Source organism: Callospermophilus lateralis, chromosome 16 (genome assembly GCF_048772815.1).
Source record: "Callospermophilus lateralis isolate mCalLat2 chromosome 16, mCalLat2.hap1, whole genome shotgun sequence".
Classification (NCBI taxonomy): Eukaryota; Metazoa; Chordata; class Mammalia; order Rodentia; family Sciuridae; genus Callospermophilus; species Callospermophilus lateralis.
In genome coordinates, this window is record NC_135320.1 from 49,222,657 (window position 1) to 49,243,002 (window position 20,346).

The window sequence follows — 20,346 nt, forward strand, 5'->3', positions numbered from 1 at the left end:
CTGTATCCAATGCTCATGCCCTTGAGGGGTTTCCTCTTTTTTTTTTTTTTCCATTATTGTATATAAAGAACATTGTGACTTTTAATATTAGCATTTTTGCTTTCAACAGCAATTAGCAATCTCTTGGTTTGCTGTTTGGTAAAGCATCGGTTAATGAGGTCATCTAGTTTAAAATCCCAGCTACTTGAAAATAACAGGGAGGAGGTCAAATCTAGTATTCATGTTATATTCTCTGCTCTCTTTTCAGTTCTCTAAAGAAAAGATATCTTTGTTATCCACAATAAGTCATTACGACCCGTTACTGGCCCTCTGTGTTTTACTACCGCCTCAAGATAACAGTTAGGTTCTCTCTTGCTGAAGTACTGAAATAGGATAGTTCATCTCTAAACAAACAAACAGAAAAACGACTTTGAGCATCTGAGGACGAGGAATTGGTTTCACGTTGGTTGTGTTGTCTTTCCTCCGACAGTTCTGAGTCCGTGTCTAGCGAGGGGTTGTCTCTATGGTGGAAGGGGTCCCCGGGGTGGTCGACCTCGGAGTGGCTGCTGGTGGTGTGTCCATCGGGCTCCCGGCCCCGCTGCTGGGTGTGACAGAGGAGCTGACTGCGGGCGTGTCCCCCTGCTGCGGGGCCTGCAGGGTCTGTCCACAGATGTGGTGGTGCTTTTCCCAGTCTTTGTGCTGGCAAAAGGAGCCACAGTATCGGGCTGTGTTACAGCCACTGCAGGTTTCACTTGCTTTACGGCCACAATTCCAGCAACTCTAAAGGAGATGGCAGAAGAAAGGGAGATCCCAAATGAATACATGGTTGAGGCAAAAGTCTGATAAATACATTAGACAGTACCGTGCCCAACTATACCATTGCCGCTACACAGCTGGGATGCAAGCTGTAGGTGTATGTATGTGAATCTACGAGCTGAACACACAGAAGAGGGAGTGTTGGGCGAAATCATCATCCTAACTTTTCTGCTATCATTATAGCATCCAACAAAGTAGAGGAAGAGCCTCCTTTCAATATTAACTCAAAAGTCCTTTCTTTTTAGGCTTGGCTATCTTCACATCTAGAATATTCCCTGTTCAAATATACTAACCAGCAATTTCTATATACAAATTGTTGCCCCTTTTAATACTGGTACCATGATGGTAGACACACATACACCATCCTAGACAGAAGCAACTTCCTTCCAGACACTAGCAGGAATCACAAAGGAAACACCAGACGTCTGCACTGGACTCAAGGAAATACAATGGAGTATGACAAAGGATTCAATTCCCGCCTCAACCCCAGGCTAGACAGGGTGAGGCGAGGCACTTGTAACCTCTCTGTGTGTTTGGTTCTTCCACTTCAGTTGTTAGGTGTAACATAAGCAAATGCAAGAATGGTCTTAAAACATTCCCCTTCACCTCAGCAACCTGGAGGGCAGGATCCTTGGTTTGTTTTTGCTGATATTCTAAACATCAGTGCCTTACCTATCAAGTAGGTGCTGGATTAATAACTGTAAAATGAATAAATCAGATGAGGCCTAATGATTTAGTTTTGAAAAAGTGAGAAATTCTGAAACCAGATAAATAACAATTCTCATTGCATACAACACTTTCTGCCTGGTGCAACTCCTTTGCAACTTGAGGAAGTTCAAAGACAGAAGAAATTGGGGCTCATCTGTGAGTGAGAAGAACTGAACTATGACCCTAGAAAGTCAGCTGCCCATCTCGGGTGGTGTCTTGCAAGACGTGAAAAAGGCACAGATGAGATTGCCTCACACTATAAGAGAGCATCTCGTGAATCAAAGCACAGAGGTCAGAGAGCGAAGAACACCTATCTGGGACAGATCTTAGGGAAAATAAGAGCAATGGGTAAGGGACAAGATTGAGACAGTAACTCAGGGGCCCTTTCAGAAGGGGGCTGAATCTCAGAAAGCTAACTTCTAAAATGTTCATTTACATGGTTTAAATGTCCCTAGCTCCTTTGGCAGTGCCAATTCCACTGTGAAATGCTTTGCCAAGTGATCTTAACTTTCCGCCATGCAGCATTTTATTCTTCATCTTCACTTTTGACTATTCTCTTGCAAAACAAATTTCTCACTATAGTCTGGTAACTCCAACAAGCTTAGGGTATGTAGTTATGTTACAATTCAAATGTATTTTTAAAGCCCTGATATAGATAAGTGTCCCCACTGTGTTCTCTACATTAGTTTTACTTTCTACATGCTGGTTATGTGGCTCAAGGTGGGTTCATGAGCCTACTGAAAAGGACCCTGTGGGATATCAGCCCATCCCCTGGTGTGTGAGCCTTTACCACTGTGCAAAGTGTGCACACAACTGTTAGCAGTCAAACCTAACTTTTCTAACACCTCGAGGCTTTTGAATGGCAGAAGGCTGCAAACTCAAGAATTCCGGTTTAAACTTTTAGAAAGAGCTTAGCTCTACATTCTTATTTCTTTACCATTCAGAAATTATGGCCCAATGGGGGGGAAAAAACACAAAGAATTTATGGTCTCAAACTCTACCCACTAGAGACATTTATATGAACTCAGAGGAGATCTAGAAACTTGGTCGATACATGAATGTTAGAAGCTAAAACGAAGCTAAAATAAGCAGTACTGGAACTTAGAACAAAGTCAGTTTTTTTCTACTTGAGTTAAAGTAAATATCTCAAAAGCTGTAAATCTGTTATCAGAGGCTTCATTATCATAACTAGAAGCCCTCTTCTCCCAAATTAATTCCACTGCATTGCATGGATGATGGTTCTACAATGATGTGAATAAACGTGGGCCCGATGCACCCTTCCAAGCAGTGAGATAGGACACTTCAGCGCTCTGAATGAAGTTTATTTCCCTGAGGTTTAACTTTTAGAAGATTGCCAGCTGGGTTCTGGAACAAACTCAGCAAATAAGCGATATTCCTAAATTACATCAGAAAATCCCAATTAGAGAACAGAGACCCAAATCCAAAACAATATTTTAAGGAAATTAAACATCTAATCTGAGTCAAGTGGCTTCTTTAGGAAATACCCTGGTGTGAGTCCTATCCGTTTTTTTGGCAGCGGCACATTTTGGCAGACACAAGGGTGGTAACTGCCCAATACTCAATGGCTCCTTCAGATTGAAATCAGATGTATGCAACATTCTCAATTTAAACTGATTAAACACACAGACTAAACCAGGTAATTACAAATGCATGTGTTGGGGAGTGGAAAGAGGAGACAGAATGGGGACTTCTTTATTTTTTAAAGTGTTTCCAAAGATGGGAACAATTTTACAAATAAAAAAAAGTGGAACTGTTCCAAATACAGAAACAGATGTTTTGGATCGTGAAGCTGCTGGGAATTGAGGCTTCTTGCCTAGCATTGCCTGGTTCTGATCCAGGATTTAAGGGCTCTGGCTAGTTTTACCTCTAGTTCATTCTGATGTTGTTCGATTGTATTCATTTACCACCCACCACTGGGACAAAACAACCTTCGGCTCTAGGAAGGTACAACAGAGAACAAATTAAATGATCTGATAGGGGGGAAAAAAAGAATCTTGCATATTTTTATTGCTCTTGACACAGTATTGCAATGAACATGTAGGGAACTTTAGCACATGTTCAACTAACAAAAATTTCCAAGTGCATATTCCTTTTTAAAAGCTCATTAGAAAACTAAAGATGCTTTCTCTTAATATATTTCTCTCAGATGGCTTCACTGCATTTCCTGCTTCCTCCTGTAGGGCTGATGTCAGACCAGGGACACTCAGCCTCTAAAAAAATCACAATCCTAGGAAGAGAGGACAGTGCAGGATCCTGTAAGTACTCTAAGTGGGATCATGTTAAGTTTCCAAGCTTTCTTCAGCCCACAAAGGTGGAAGCTGCAAATTGTGTCTATAACACACAGGGGCACAGCCATAAAGGAAGGTATAAATGTGGTCAATGACTAATCGAATTTTACATGTTTCAGTTCCTGCTTTTTATAGTCAGATTAGTAGAGCCTAGTAGTTATTTTATTTTAAATAACTGAGCTTCTCTTTCAAGGTTCTCAGGAATGATGCTAGTGACTGAAATTACTGTGATAGTGTGTAAAAAGTTCAGAAATACTCTTTTTACAGTATATTTCATTCCCTAAACTCATGTGGTTTAGAGTCTATATTAGACTATATTAGTCTATATTATCTATATTCCTTTTCTGGAATAAAGAATATTTTCTTCTCTGACTGAAAAATGAGAACAAGTCATTTGACCAAAGCTGGGCTGTGACTCTGATGAAGAGTCTAAGGCTGAACCCAAACCTCCACTTCACTAAATATACTAAACATGAGGACATAGAGGTGATAGATTGAATCTTCTGGATCTTATTTCTGAAACACAGAATGGTCTTTCTGTCCTACCAGCAAAATATATCCCTTCAAGTCCTTACTGTTGAAAAGGACAAGAGATTTTCTCCTGAATTACTTTATGTTTCTCTGGGTCTGACACAGAATCAATGCTCAGTAAATTTAAGTGGAAGGATTACAAATTTAAAATTTTCCAAATGTAAAGAACTCTACAGAAGGCAACACATTGACTTAAATGCACACTGAAATCACATTATAAACTTGCATCTCACTTGACAATTGAAAATCACTGTCACATTCATTTTGCAGCTCAAGAAACTAAGGTCCCTAAAACTTTCAAAGTTAAAAAAAAAAAAAAACTTGCTCCAAGTTACAAAGAAAAGAAATAATGTAGCCCAACATTTGAGTTCTTTAGGTATTTGGACTGCAAATCAAATTTTCTTTCCCAAATGCCATATTTTGTCAATTTCAGATTTTTTAAAATGTATTGTTGGAACAGAACAGATCTGATGGGCCCTTAATCCCTGAAAGTAGATGAAGGTTAGAGCAGGAAACTGGAGGCATCGAGGACAGATGTCCTGGTGCGTAATGGAAATGGCACAGGCTGAGAACAAGGCTAACCTGTGTTCCATTCCAACTTCATCACTTAGTGGATTTAGAACCTCATGGCAAGTTCCTTCGACTCCTGGAGCAACAGTACCTGTAGAGCAGAAATAAGAACTGCACAGGATCATTCAGGGTCATGTCCTGAGCAGTGTCTGAGGATCAGGGGGTCCAGAAGAAGTGGCAGCAGAAGCCTCACTGGCTCCTCTTGGCTCGAGGTAGAAGAAAGCAAGAGTATATAAACCCCTGCTCCAGGCCCAGCACCTCTCTGCCTTTACAGGAAGCTGGTGGCCCTGTCCAAACTGGATGCCTTCCCCACTGGCATGACTGCTACAGGGAATGAACGTCACGTTTCTTCCCTTTACTTCATTAGTAACTAAAGCATTTTTACCTCCATCCTCACCATCCTCAGACTTTAAGATTAATCACTACTAAGCACTTCCCCATTCCTCCTTTTTAATGTTCCTGATTCTGATTTCCAAGATACTGAAACTCTCTTTCTTGTACTGTAACTTCCTCTTTATTTCCCTGTAAGTAGTTCTCAAAGGGGGAGGGCCAACCAACACATATCCCCCTTCCTTCCTCTGCTCCCTTGTCAGATCTGATTTCAACCCTCAGCCGTAAGTGAATAACTCCCAAAACCATTTGTCCATCTCATCTTCCTGAGCTGCATTCTCTCAATTCCCTGCTTTGGATGGAGCCCCGCCAGGGTGCTCCTGTAAGTCAGTGTTCCCTGCACATGACTCTGGAGCCATTCATTGGTAACGCCCACTCCCAAGACTTGAAGGTTTGATTGCAAATTGCTCTACAGCCCCAGCAACCACTACACAAAGAACTCTACAGAACTCCACAGTCTTGACTTCTAGTCTCCATCCTGTGGTTTCTTACCTCATGGTTACTCCTGAATCTTCTCGGACCTTTCCTATTAGGATCATTTCTTAACTGCCCCCCCACATCCATCTATCTATCTATCTATCTATCTATCTATCCATCCATCTCTCTCTCTCTCTCTCTCTCTCTCTCTCTCTCTCTCTCTCTCCTCATCGATCAAGCAAACTTTTATATATTAAATACTTGTCATCTAATGTCTATCCCTCAACCACCTTACAAAGTGGGTCACAAACATTATCCTAGTTTTGCAGGTGAGAAAACCAAAGCTCCAAGAAATAAGCAACTCAAAGTCAGTCCAAGGCCTGTTCTTTGTCCACTACCCCATGAACACCTATGGAATCAAACAGCGGGTCTTTTAATAAATAAAGCCAAAATATAAAGAAGGCTAATGCTGGCATTACATTCCTGGTGAAACACATATTTCACTATAAAAAGTACAGAAAGTATCATACTGCTTAGGTTCTGTCCCAAGTACAGAGTAATTCTAACTGCAAGCAATAATAATCATTAGTCTATAAACTGAAATAAAGCTAGGGAACTAGGAAGAGATAATTGAGCAGAGTCCAGTGAAGAAACAGATACACTAGTGCACAACTGGGGGAAAATAATTCCTATTAATGCCGTGTGACTATTAAGAAGGTAGCTCACAAGGCAGGCAACCTGGGCTTAGGACAGCTCACATGTACTGACTGTGAGATGCTGAACAAGCGACCTAATCCCTTCAAGACAACTTTCTTACCTGCAAATTAAAAAAAAAAAAAAAAAAAAAAAGCATCTTACTCTGTCAGAGCTGGTATGAGAAGAAAGAGCTAAAGTATATGAGGCAGCTCTGTACCACACCTGGCACCGGGACAGAAACTTATTATAGGTCTTCTCATTTCATCACAGGCAAAACAAACTTCACAGAACCTTTTTTAACCCTGCTGCTGAACCCCCCCATTCCTGGTGCCTGGGATGGACAGCCAGGTTCACAGGAGTGGTCCATCCCAGCAAGAGCACCCTGTTTACTCTGAGAAGCATCCCAGTTTGGATGATAAATTAAAATGGGTCCTCTGTCCCTCACAAGTAATACCCCTGTGTTAGTCATGCTTGCTCTGGGCATTCTTCCCTCTGGTCTTCTCAGTGAAACATTTTCAGCTCTTCTCTCTTCTTTCCATATTTTCTCTATCTTATGCTGCCAACTTTTTAGAACCACAGGTTTTTCTAAGCATGAAGGGAATGACTAGCTCCTTTTTATGTGATGTGAAAACTAAGGTACAGGAGGAAAGCTAAATGCAGAAATTATAGAGAGAAGTAGTCAGATGTCTATACTTAAAAACAAGCAGCACACTGGGACAGAACTCTAGTGTTCTAATTCTGAAGCACAAGTGCTTTCTCAAAGTCTCTATAAAGACCTTACAAAATACACACATACGAAATAACGTGTGTATTTATATCATCTACATGTATTTTTTTGCAGATGTGAATTATATAAATTATACACCTGATCATAAGAGGTGGGCTGATGTCTATAAGAGGTGGCTTCAAATAAAGAGGGGGAAAAGGAGAAGGGGATGTTGTTCCAGGCACAAGTTTAGCATATACTGTGTGAAGGATCACTGTGGAAACTTGAATAAATTCAAATATGCAAAAAAAAAATGATTGTGTGAAATATGAGCAGATAATAATACCTTGAGTTTTCACTCTTCAAACACTATATAATATTGCTGTTAAAACGGTTTTTAAACAACTCAGTCAGGCAGGTAAAGTGAAAGATGACTCGCTCAAGAACCCAAGATGGCAACAGAGGTGGGCCAGAATCCAGTCTTGGGGCACTGCCCTTGGATTCCTTCTACCACAGAGCAGATGATCATCCAATCAGCTGAACATGGCCTTTAAATGTTGTGACCATACAACATCATCCAAACCAGGACACCTGAGAGTGGAAGGAACCACTCTGAGCAACTACATGAGGATGACATGTATAAACTGGGACTGGCCTACTCAAGCCAGGATGCAGGGTCATTTGCAGTTCACCTTTCAATGCACAGCCCCAGTTCTCATATTCCACAAGATGAACTACTTAAGCTTCTGTGCTCTATTTGCCCTTTCCAGTAAACAGAGAAGACCTGTCTAGCTGGATTCAATAATTGATTAGAGATTTTAAAAGTTTTTAACTGGTGTTGCTTATGCACACACACAAAATGAGCAAAGGCTGTCTCCCCCAGCACCCTTACACCTACGTTGGGTAGACTGAAGCCAGCAAGTCTGTGAAAGTGGTTCAAGTAGAGTCAACTGATGTGTGTACCCTGAACCCTTTATGGCCCACTTCTTTCCTGACAAGCACATTTTCTCTTGCTCATTCTATCTCCTGGGTTTCCAGCCAGCACACCCAATTTTCCCCACCCCAGCACCACTACCAATCATCTTCATCTACCCATCGTCCTCCTGAAACACTGAGACAGTCCCTTTTTTTTACATTTCCTCTAATTTCTTGCTACACTGCAGTCTGAGTGGTCCTTATCAACACCCATCAGTCACAAGGCCATCATGCTTCCAAAGACCAGCAAAGCTTCCTTTCCCATCCTGTCTCTTGTCCCCTGCATGGGGCACGCCCACTGCCCCGGGGAACCATCATAAGGTAGAGGAAAGTGGGGAGGGCAGTTGTTAATCCAGTCTTGATTAGCTTTAAGCACTGGAAGCCTTCACTTTAAACTTTATTATGACTCTTACAATTTGGTGATCCAACTCTCCCATTGAACTGTAGTTAACATGCATCGGTGACTTCTGTACCCTCAGTGCTAGCAATGTCCCTGATATATAATAAAAGCTCAGTAATTTGTTGAAAGAATAAATGAATAAATGAATGTAGTTTAATTCTATATGTAGCAAATAACCTACTTCCCTGGGTAGGTCACAAAAAGAAGGTCCATTAATTTCTGAATGCAGTTTTTAAATCAATAGCTGTTGCATTTAATGGCCATACATATATTTTTTCGAAGCAATTACTATCATGTCCAGGTCTTTTTTTTCCTAAAAAAAATGAATTGTTCACAATGTGTCTAAATCACAATGCTATGTGGGCTGAATTTGGGGTTGAATGGTTAATATTTAAGATAAATCCTGAATAAAAAAAACAGAAATTAGGTGAAAATTCTAAAATGTCCTGGACTAGACTAACAAATTCTCCTTCCTTTTGGGGTTCAGCCATGGTAAGGGCACTCTCTTCTAGCCCAAGGAAGTCAGAGTTTTCTGCTGTCCAGAAAGAGCCTAGGGAACTGTTTAGACTTGAGATCTGTTCGATACAAAATATTACAATGATAAAGACTGTTGTCAAAATCATATTTTTTTTCTGCATAGGTTTTAGAATAAAGACACAAAGCTTATAGATACTGAAGAAATACAGCATATTACTGTGCAAACGTAAAGACTTACTAATTCACAATTTCTTCTTAGACATTTGTCTTTAGATTTTAGTGACCTACAAAAAAATGCTCTTAACAGCCCTAAAACATTCATGTGAAAGTGATAATATCTGAAGAATGACAAATGTGCCTTACAATGTTACTAACTTATACAAGTTCTCTTCAAAAGATGCTAATGAATTTTTTCAAAACACATAAACACAAAACAAAGTCCTTATATATCTTAGCTGCTAGATGCCAATAAAATTGAATTTCTGTCTAGTTTAATTCGACAATGGAAAAGCCAGCAGTTAAAGGGTAGATAAACTTTCCTTTGTCCCTCTCTTCCTGAGAAACTTTCAAATGTTGAAAATCAATTCCTTTTGTCCCCTTGTTATTCATCTGCTACACATTAAATAGAAACTCTGGGCATTGAGTGATTCCCGCAGGGTCTTTCATCTACAGAAAAGCCTGGTACAAATTAAATTCTTACTCTCCCTCACAAATTATAGATATGTATTGTAGTAGACCATTGATTTATCAGTTCGTGCCTTTGCAGAGTTCAGCTTTGTGAGACTAGCTAATTGTAGTCTTTTATCTAAAGTTACTTTAGAGTTGAGGATTGTGATGCTGTATTAATTAACATGGAACATTTCTTTGCTCTGATTTATAGTCTATATTGTAAAAAGTACCTTGTTACATTTTAGTTACTTACTTCCTAGATCCTTGAGTCATTCATACTATGTTGAGCGCATATGTGTCTATGTGTATGTGTGATCATTATTACATGGGAATTATACCAAATAATATTATTTCTAATAGCAATGTAATGACCATCATGGTTATGACAAACATTATGAAAATACAGACTGTAAAATGTTTTAGAACTCTTTAGCTGATGCAAATATCATTTTATCATTAACTTTAGGCCTAATAGAACTAATTTGGATTCCAGTGCTGCAGTAGGTCTTTGGAGACCATAGCTTACAGAGACCATAGCTTACAGAATACAACTCTATTAAATTCCTTTAAGGAGGAAACAATCAATACACATGTACACATGCGCCTGTGCACACACACGCACAGAGTCGGGTTTTGAGTGTCCCAAGGATGGGAGGTGAAGCATTTCACCTTAATCTGATCATCAAACATTTTAAAATCACTTTTGGCCAAGAATTTTTCCTTAGGTCTCTAATAAAAAAACAAAATTTGACCAGTTCTTGGTCAATTCCACAAGTGCTTTCTGACTTTCCCAAATTGAAATTTTTTTCCAAAAATTTTTATTTGTCATCTTCTGGATTGAAAAACGAGCAGTTTAGTTAGTGAAAACTGTAATGCTCACTTGGAAGCTCTACCAAATGCCTTACCTCACTCGAATCCTCCTGCTGATTGATAACCGCCAGCGCATCCTCTGCCGCCTGCCGCTTGGCTTCCGCCACCGTGCGCTCCATCTTGGCTCGCTCTGTCGTGATCATGTCGTGGGCTTTCCGCTCAGCCTCAGACACGGCCTTCTGCAGCTCGGTCATCGCCTGGCGCTTCACCTCATTGACGGCCTCCTCTGTGTGCCCATCGGGTGAACCAGAAAAGAGAACATCTCTCAGTCCAGGATCTTGGACACTGATCCCTTTTTAACAGAATTTTATCCAACAGGCATGACTCTCACCCAAATTATTGGGTGGTTCTGGCTAAGAAAATAGCAGATCTTTGAAATTCACTCAGGAATGAGGATGTTTCCTTAACTTTTGAAATGCATATAACATTGCTACAACTTTTCTACCAAACCAACATCTCCAGAAATGAATCTGAGACCAGTGTATCACCAAGTGCAAGAATACCCACAGAAACCTTCCTGGATCATTCAGACACATAAATAAGGTAGTTCACAACACTAAGATTATATAAATATAAAATGTTCACAGGTAAAGTTCTCAAAAAACAACAGAGAAAGAAGAAAAAATTTACATGTATCCAGATATGAGTGCAAATAATAATTTTGTTGGCAAAAAATACAAACGAGTGAAAAGGTAACTTAGCAATTAATACAGACCTTTTAAATCAAATCGATGAAACCGATGATCCAGTTTTCTTTAAGTCATTTTCTGAGTAATATAGCTGTGCTTTTATAAAGCACATATATAGACCTAATGATAAATTTTTTAAAAAAATAATCTCCTATGTTTTAAGCAGTTGTCCTTGGATTTCATCAAATCTACACCATGATTCTGCATAACCAACTGTTGCACCAGCAAGCATGACTGAATCATACACTACAACCCCAAATGATCAGGCCTGAATGCAAACCTGCAAGGTGTCAAATTAGCTCTTTTTTTTTTGGCTGTAGTAAGGGTGCAAATACTCAACTAATGTATAACATAAGATTGACAAGTAAAACAAGTAATTTCCATTTTAAAAAATTAACGAACGTTCTAATTAACAAGGGAAAATATCCTCCTCCTGAATTAGTTTATCTAATTTTCATCTTTATTCAAAGCAAAATGACAATGATTAATTGAAAATTTAATAAGCAGTAATTATTAACTTGGCAAACCTAGTACCAATTAACACTCTATTAAAACTAATTATGACATGTTTCATTCAAGTGTTTGCACTTAATTGTTTCACCCACTTAAAAACCACCTTAATTAAATGTTCTGTTTAATTAAAAACATAGATTCCTAATAAAAATGTTTTACTGTAGATTAAAAACGTAAGAGATGTTAGTACTCCCTGGATTTCTTAAATTCCTAAGGTTTATTTTGCATATCTGTAGCCCATGATGTGAGGACCATCAGAAGCTCCCTACTAGTAATCTGCTGCCCTGACTTTTGTAGCTCTGTCACTTTGGCAGCATCATACCTGAAATACTTTCATTTGCAATTACTGTCCACTAGGTTTTACCAACTAAAGTATAAGAGAAAGATCCAGACTGGAAATATTAACCAAAATATGTTAAGCCTTTGTTAGTTGCTTCAAGGTATGTGACTAAAATCTGGATAGAATCAGGGTATTGCAGACAGAACTTATAGCATCTTCTTTACCAGGAGTTGAAAGATGCCTTTATTACCCCATCTTAAATGACACCAGGGATGGACTGCCCTTCTAACTACACAGCCAGGGTCTAATTTAGTTTGAATATTCAAGGTGAATTAAAATTCTATCTAAGTGGTAATACAGGACAATAATTTTTGCTTACGATCAAAGCTGTAGCTTGACTAATTGTATATGCAAATCAGGCAATTTATATTTAAATTATGCATTCCTATTCTAATCCCACAGGCATATACAGATCAGCAAAGAGAATTGGTAGGACATTTGCAAGGTGCTTGAATATTTATTACCAACTGCAAACATTCTCTGATCGTTTAAAAAGAAATATACTGAAGAAAACATTCAGTTGCAATTTTAAAACCATCTTTATGTTAGATTATTTTCCAGTTTTATAAAGATCCTTTGTAACTGCTGAGTTACATTTGTTATCTTTGCTGTTGTTTTTAAAAATACTATTTTTAGGGAAAAACTGATGTGTTTAACATTTAGTAAGATTTATAATCTTTAAAAATGTGCAATATTAAGCTGTATTATTAGAGCAATGTGCAAAATCTGCATAGGGTCTGTAGATGAAATATAATTTAGTATTGGGCTGGGGTTGTGGCCCAGTGGTAGAGTGCTTGCCTAACATGTGTGAGGAGGCACTGGGTTTGATCCTCAGCACCATATAAAATAAACAAATTAAATAAAGGTATTGTGTCCACAGCTAAAAAATATAATAGTGTAGTATCAATGTTCATGTCCTGATTTTGGTAAATATTCTATAGTTATGTGAGAAAGAATATATTGGTCTTAGGAAATAAATATTAAAATGTTTAGGATAAAAAGACATTGAATCTAAAACTTATTCTCAAATGGCTGTGTGTGGGCATACACACACACACACACACACACACATACACACACACACACACACACACACACATATATGGTAAATTGAAGAATCTACAAGAAAAATTTTTATATTTTACATTTAAAATAATGTAAAATGTAATTTTACATTTTTGCAACTTTTATGCAAGTTTGAAATCACTGCAAAGTAAAATGGTACAAAAACTATATGATACAATTTCAAACACAATATATACTTTTTGCAATTATTTTCCATGTAAAAGGATGCATTGCTAGACTGCATCACATTTAGAACATTTTAGAGATCCACCACTTGGGTATTTTTCAAGTGCTTTAAATTTTATTTACTTTTGCTTCAAAGACAATGTGTAGTACTTTCGTTGCAAAGACACACTTAATAGGTTTCTTCCTTTTTTTTTTTTTTTTAAAAAAAAAGTGTTTTTGGACAGCCAATTTTAGAATCCTAGGGAAAAAAAAAGCTTTCAAATTTTAACAAGCTGAGTGCAGATGTCACATTATGCCCTTGGTGTCTTCTTCAGGTTGGCTGTCTTGACACTGAGAACACCAGTAATGTCTTTTAAGAAGCAGATATGGATATTATAAGCAGATGGATAGTATAAGCAGTTATTGGAGATTTCCAGATAAAACTGCTATCCATACTTTAGAAATTTAATATACTCTCTAAAATTTAACATGCACCCATAGAAAACTCCCAACCACTACCACTGTTCTTAAGTGGCATATTAGGAGCACTACTGTGAGAATATGAATTTAATCTGCACTATTAACAAATCATCAATGATAGCCACATCTAAAAATTAAATAATCTAAAAACATTTTTTCGATGATTAACCTGTCTTAAAGAGTGCAGTGACACAACAGGGAAAAAAAAAAAAAAAAAAAAAAAAAAAGCAGTGTTCTTTTTCTATTCTTTAAGTCCGCCAAACAAAAAGTGCATGAAGACTGGGTTCAGAGACCCACAAAACAGTGAAGAAAAATAATGGTAGATTCAATAGATTATAACATATCAAGTAGAAAAAAACACTGATTAAGTAGAAAATACACAGCACAGTTCTGAATCTGCTTCCAATTGCTCACCACTTATGGTAGGACTTCCTTTGTGCTTAGCTATTCAAGTTGACTTTCCAACAAAGGTGGTATATTCAGAAAAATCTGTTCTCACTTAATAGCAGTCTAACAAAGACTTGAGCAGGTAATAGCACAGAAGGAATTTGGATTACACAAGACCTTACTGTCAACTTTTCTTTAAGAACTATCAAGAATTTAACTTAAATACACATTGAGTAAGGGGAACAGGAAAAGACTCTCCCCTCTCAACATAAAAAGTCATCCTTCTGCTGTCCAAACGGCAATTCTTTATGCCTCTTACTTGAATAAGATGCACTGTCAGCTTAAAAATGGAGAAGAAAAATGGTTAGGAGGAAGACGTAGCAACTCTCTCAGGTATCTGGCATTCAGCATATTTGAACAACTTGGAGAAATCATGTGACTTATTACCATAAATCAGGTAATACTATATAGGTAAGCAACATACACATTTTAATATTTAAGCTGAATGAATCTATCTGATTTGCACATTGACAAGCAAGAGAACATTCCAGTTCTTAATCTAAGCTACTGAACTAAGAGTACTATCAGATTTTAAAACTTCTTATCACGCTTATAAAAACTGGTATTTCAGCCAGGCATCCCAGCTACTGTTGAGGCTGAGGCAGGAGGATCACAAGTTCAAGGACAGCTTTGGAAACTTAGTGAAACCCTGTCTCAAAATTAAAATGACTATAGATGTGGCTCAGTAGTAGAATGCCCCAGTATTACAAAAATAAATAATAATACATAAATACTAAAAAAACTGGTATTTCTTAGAAAATCTGTATTTGGATAAGATACTAGTGACCAGAGATTTGGCAAATTGCAGAGAACTACAAACACAGCTGAGTCAATCAAAACCCAAGGGAAGTCTTTTGTAGAAAAAACAACAAATAACCTTTGCCTTGATTCCTCCATTAGTGCTATCACCCCTACATCCATTTGACTCTGCAAAAATGGCATTTCCCATTTTCCCACCTCAAATGGTCTAACAATTCTAACAGTTGGAGTTACAGCAGCTTAGAACCTAGTCAGGTTTTATGCAAGGTTTTGTGCAGCTGGAGTTCCACAAAGATTCTGCCAGAACTGAAACTCTTCAAGCTCAATAATCAGTTAAGGGGTCAGGAGAAGCTTCAAATCTACTACAAAATATAGAGCAATATCTCTCAATGGAAAGCAGACAGTGCATATGGCAAGGAAAGACAGAAGGTTAGCAACTTTTGTCATTCAACTTAAAACATAATTTAGCTCTGATCCATGAATATTAACTAGCACAAAAGATCAATTTTAAAGCTAATTGTGAACAAAAATTCTTAACACGTTCCTTAACAAGTCAACTGATTTGATGTGATTTTGTTTTTGAAGAGCAAAATGCTGAAGTATGCAATTTAATTTCTTTAAACACTGGATTTTTTTTTTCATCAAAGAAAACTGCATGTAAGCTAAGACCTCCTATGCCAAATTCCAGCCTGAAACCATTATAGCTCCTGAAAAAAAGGGGTTTATAAAGGCAATATTGCCAGCCTTTCAATTATAATGGCACTAGCAGATGCTACTAAAATAAAAACTATTTCATGTTTTAATCAGGGCTGGTCTAAGAATATTAATGAGGTTTTTTTGTTTTGTTTTATGGGTTTTTGTTTTGTTTTGTTTTTGCTATTGTTGTTAGCAGTAAAGTCCTTTCTTGTCATTCTTCACATCACTGCATTAACAACTGCACACAGCTGCCAGAACACTAAACTTGTGTTTTTAAACAATTCTTACCAGCTTTCTTCCAGATCTCCTCTGGCACATATCCAGATGCAGGCCTGTGAAGGAATTCCCGATGCGCATCTATGAAGAGGGTGGGAAGGGGGTGGAGAGAAGGGAGAGTACCATCAGCATCCTCACATCCTTATACAGAGTGAAGCAAGCAATGCCCTTCTCTTGGCTTTGCTACAAAAATGCAATTTTAAAAGGCTGAACATTTCGCTTCTAGAAAATACACAAAAATAGCAAGACCAGTCATCAAAGCCCAGGGAAATAAGAGGGCCATTGGACTACATGCCTCATATGCTCGAATCCAAAGCAACTTTCTTTCTTTAAAATGTATGCTGTTTGGGGACACTTCTCAGATTCTCTCACTGTGAGGATTTCTATAGGTATGTTTTATATTGTTAAATAAATTATATTTTTAAACCTTTCCTTTCAAGAGTCAAACTGATAGTTTAAAGAAAACAATAATCAAATGTCGGGATAATATAATTCCCATAGAGCTCCAATACTACTATCTTTCAATAAATGGTCAGCCCTACCTGATGGCTAACCAGTTCTCACACCTATTTACTTCTTAAAAATCTCACTAAGCATCAATATTTTTCACATGAATTAGATTATATGGATTTGACATCAGTGGAAACTAGAAAAACTCATTAGAATGAATTCACAGACATTCAGTTCACCAAACAAAGTTTGGTATGTGGCTTCCAGGAAAGGAAATAATGTATTGATGACAACTTTTAAAGACATTTTAAAAGGATAAAACACTTTAACTGCTTTGTTTCTTATGCTGTCAAATTTTAAAGGTTTGAGGAAACTCATAATAAAGTAGATACAGGAATGCTAACTTTCAAAAGAACATGTTCACAGAAATGGCATGAACATTTTATATTTTTTATATAATGTTTGAATATATAGAGACATCTATAGCTAAAATCTGCATGTCATGTCTTCCATATTGGATTTTTTTTGTGGGGAAGTGGGTACTGGGGATTGAACCCAGGGCACTTTACCACTGAGCTACATCCTCAGCCCCATTTTGAGACAGGATCTCCTTCAGTTGCTTGGGATTTCCTCAAATTGCTGAAGCTGACCTCAAACTTATGCTCAACCTCCTGGGTTACTTTGATTACAGGTGTGTGCCACTGTGCCCAGCCCATACTGAATTTTCAATGAAAGCCTGTATATTTGGGAAGATTTTAGGATGAAAATAATCAACACTGTACTTCTATAAAATATAATAATTATTCAACCCTTGATAAATTTCAAGTAGAACTGAAGTTTTCTCTACATTTAAAAGAAATGCCAAGTTAACAGACTGATGTTTTAAAATAATACTTTATCTAATGATATGTTGAAGGTCAAAAGAAGTTCAGTCCAGTATCCTATATTTTATGCAGCTACAGAACATGAAGAAAAAGAAAAAGCACAATCAATTTAGTTAAGTATATGTCATTACATTTAAATGCTTTAAATACAAATGAGTGTTCTGAATCCAAGCACGGTATATAGTTTATCAAGTGGCTAGAACCCTAGATTATAACAACTAGGTTGAATTGGGAAAAATTTATAACAGTTTGGTGAAGGATATACAGAAACTCTCTATACTATCTTTGCAATATTTCTTAATTCTAAATTTATTCCAAAGAGTTTCTTTTTAAAAGTTTACGTTATAATTTCACGACTACTGAATAATCAGATGGCCTGGAAATATCCATGCATTTTCATATACACATTCATTTCCACAAAGTAAATGACAAAACAAAAAAGTTCTTACTGAAACAATTTTCATTCTTAAAGAAAGCTAGATAAAACTGATGCATATACAACTTGGAAATAGGACATAGTTAATTAGGTTTTTCAAGATTACCTTCTTTAGCAACTGTAATTATTTCCAGAAGAAGTAAAGTGCTATGAAATTCACATTTAGACAAGTACAGTAAAACAGAAAGATATACTTATGAAAACTTTAAAAGACAATTTTTAAGGATAAAAGACTTAAACTTCAGTATAAGTAATTGGATAAGAATAGATAGTAAAATGTAAACACACACACACAAAAAAATGTGTTTTCCAAAGAAGCAAATTTTTTTCATTTTTCAAAATTTTTTACGAAGAACCAAACATTATTATAAGGAAAAAGAAAATCTTTTAAAAGACTTTTAAAAGTGCTAAGTTATTCAAAGTTCATGCATAAATAATACTTATTAATAGTCCCAGGCAACATAGAGAGGAGAGTTCTAAAACCCAGTGGAGGTGAATTTTAGCTTTACCAACTAGTATTTACATGACACTGGGGAAGTTAGCTTCCCCCTGCCTCAGCTGCTCCATGTAAGGCAAGGGCTACTTCATTTGAGGATTGAAGAAGGTGCTCCCCACAACATGCTTGGCATAGCATGTCCTATGCTTTCATTAGACATTACTTGCTATTTATTATCTTCATCATTACCATTATTTAGCAGGCTGACCACTAAGAATAGATATGTACTTGTTACTTACAGACAAGGGAGATAAAGAAAAAAAAAAAAAAAACATCATAAACCCTTTTCCCCTTCCAGCATGTAACTAAATAGCACAAAACATTAAAGGAGGCAAAATCACTGGAGAAGCTTCAATTAAGCAAAACACAGGAAGCTAATTTTTTAACTCACACAGAATATGTCACTTAGTGATACAAATTATTTTTGCAAATTCAATGCACTGTGTTTGTCCTTAGAAACCAAAGCCCTCAAATTTCTTACACTTTTTTTCTATAAATATTACTTAAACCTCATGAATGAGAATAGCCTCAAATTTTCTCAAACATTAACATTCAGGGTTTAGCCAATCTTCCACCTTCCATGCGCTCTACAATAGGCATCCTGAGGGTTCATAAGCCACATGAGATGCTATGAAGAGTTTCACTTTGGCTGCAGCTCCATATATGTCTCATTGACATGGTGCTACATCCACGTAGACCTGAACTCCACCTGTTCTAGACACCCAATGATTATACCAATGCCCATCAGGTAAAACGGCTTCATCAATCCTATTCTGCTTTGTAAAAGAACATTTTTTCAAAATATACAAATTTAAAGGGAAGTAATTATAGATGCACATTTTTACAATATCCTCTCCAGTCCTAAGTCACTGCAGTCTTCCTAAACATCAGGTTTGACACAGAAAGCACAGTGATGGATACTTCTCAATCTATTTGATTCCTCAAATATTAAAGACTTTAATAGCTACAGAAATCAATTAATACATTAATTTAATATCTTTTCTGATTAAGCAGTAGCAATATCAGAATCTATATAGACAAAACTGAGTTTAAAGGACAAAAAAAATTCCTGTAGTTGATAAATAAGAGATAAAGAAAAAAATAATAATAATAAGAGAGCAAGAGACCACTCTCCTAGGAATTTATCATTTTAGGGTATTGGGGAATCTAGACAAACCCATGCAAAAAAACCAAATATCCCAAGGTTGAACTCTAAAGGAGCTAATGTTTAATTATTAGATCTTTACTACCTATAAAATATCTGTTGCTATAAAAATGAATAGTTGTTCGAAAATGTAGTAGTAGAAATAAAGACCGGAGAACCTATAGGAAATGGTTTAAAATGTGAGACATACAAAGATCTAACTACTGAAAGATGGGAAAATTAGAGAGATGTCCATCTAAGTCAAGTTTAGTTTGCTTTGAGATGCAAATTGCTTAGAGGTGAGAGGAGAGGAGGGCCAGGGCAGCCTCTTTAAGCTAACACACATTAATGAAGAAAGGGAGGACTAAGTCAGAATGAAGGATAAAGTTATAAGGAATGTGAACGGAAAGGGCAATCTTTGATGTATGGAAGAGATGGAAGATGCACTACACTTACGACAGAATGGAGACCATTGGATACTAGATACAGGAAGGGCCTCCATCAATATACATGAAGGGATGAGCTGACAGCCTTTGGAGAACCAATGTGACCTCACATGACCCAGGACAGCAATGCTCAAAGCTTGGCAGCACCTAGATATGGCCTTCATCCTGTAGTGGGCAGAATGAGGCTGTGATCATGATAATATCAATTACAGAAACCATCAAGAGAAAGGTTAAGTGATTTCATCTTTACAAATGCCACTTGGTTTTTTTTTTAAGGGTAATACGTTCAGAAATCTCAACATAAGCCTAAACCCAAACTAGAAACTAGGAACTGCTTTAGAATTCCCATCTTTAACAATAGACATACCAGGAAATAACCATCTCTTTGTTTTTAAAAGATGGAATTATTTAACAGTCTTTTAAAACCCTATATAGTTAAAGCAGAGTTTTTAAACATTGTAGGCATTTGCATTATAAAGTTAGCTGAGTGGTCATGAAATGAATTCCATGATGTGATTTAAAGGAATCACTACAATTGTATAAAACT

The 20,346-nt window shown here is 37.1% G+C and overlaps 1 protein-coding gene across 5 annotated transcripts in view; it reads right to left on the reverse strand.

The window, feature by feature from the left end:
* Runx1t1 (RUNX1 partner transcriptional co-repressor 1) overlaps window positions 1-20,346 on the reverse strand; it is a 138,400-nt gene that overhangs the window by 3,278 nt on the left and 114,776 nt on the right. For all 5 annotated transcript variants that reach the window (XR_013088909.1, XR_013088908.1, XM_076835680.1 and 2 more), the window contains 3 exons: window positions 15,956-16,024; window positions 10,549-10,739; window positions 1-759 (listed from right to left, as the gene is read on the reverse strand). The exon at window positions 1-759 is cut by the window's left edge. Coding sequence is in view for 3 of the 5 variants with exons in the window: in XM_076835680.1 (XP_076691795.1) it covers window positions 484-759; window positions 10,549-10,739; window positions 15,956-16,024 (536 nt within the window). In the remaining 2 variants the exon portion in view is untranslated. The remainder of the gene's footprint in view (window positions 760-10,548; window positions 10,740-15,955; window positions 16,025-20,346) is intronic.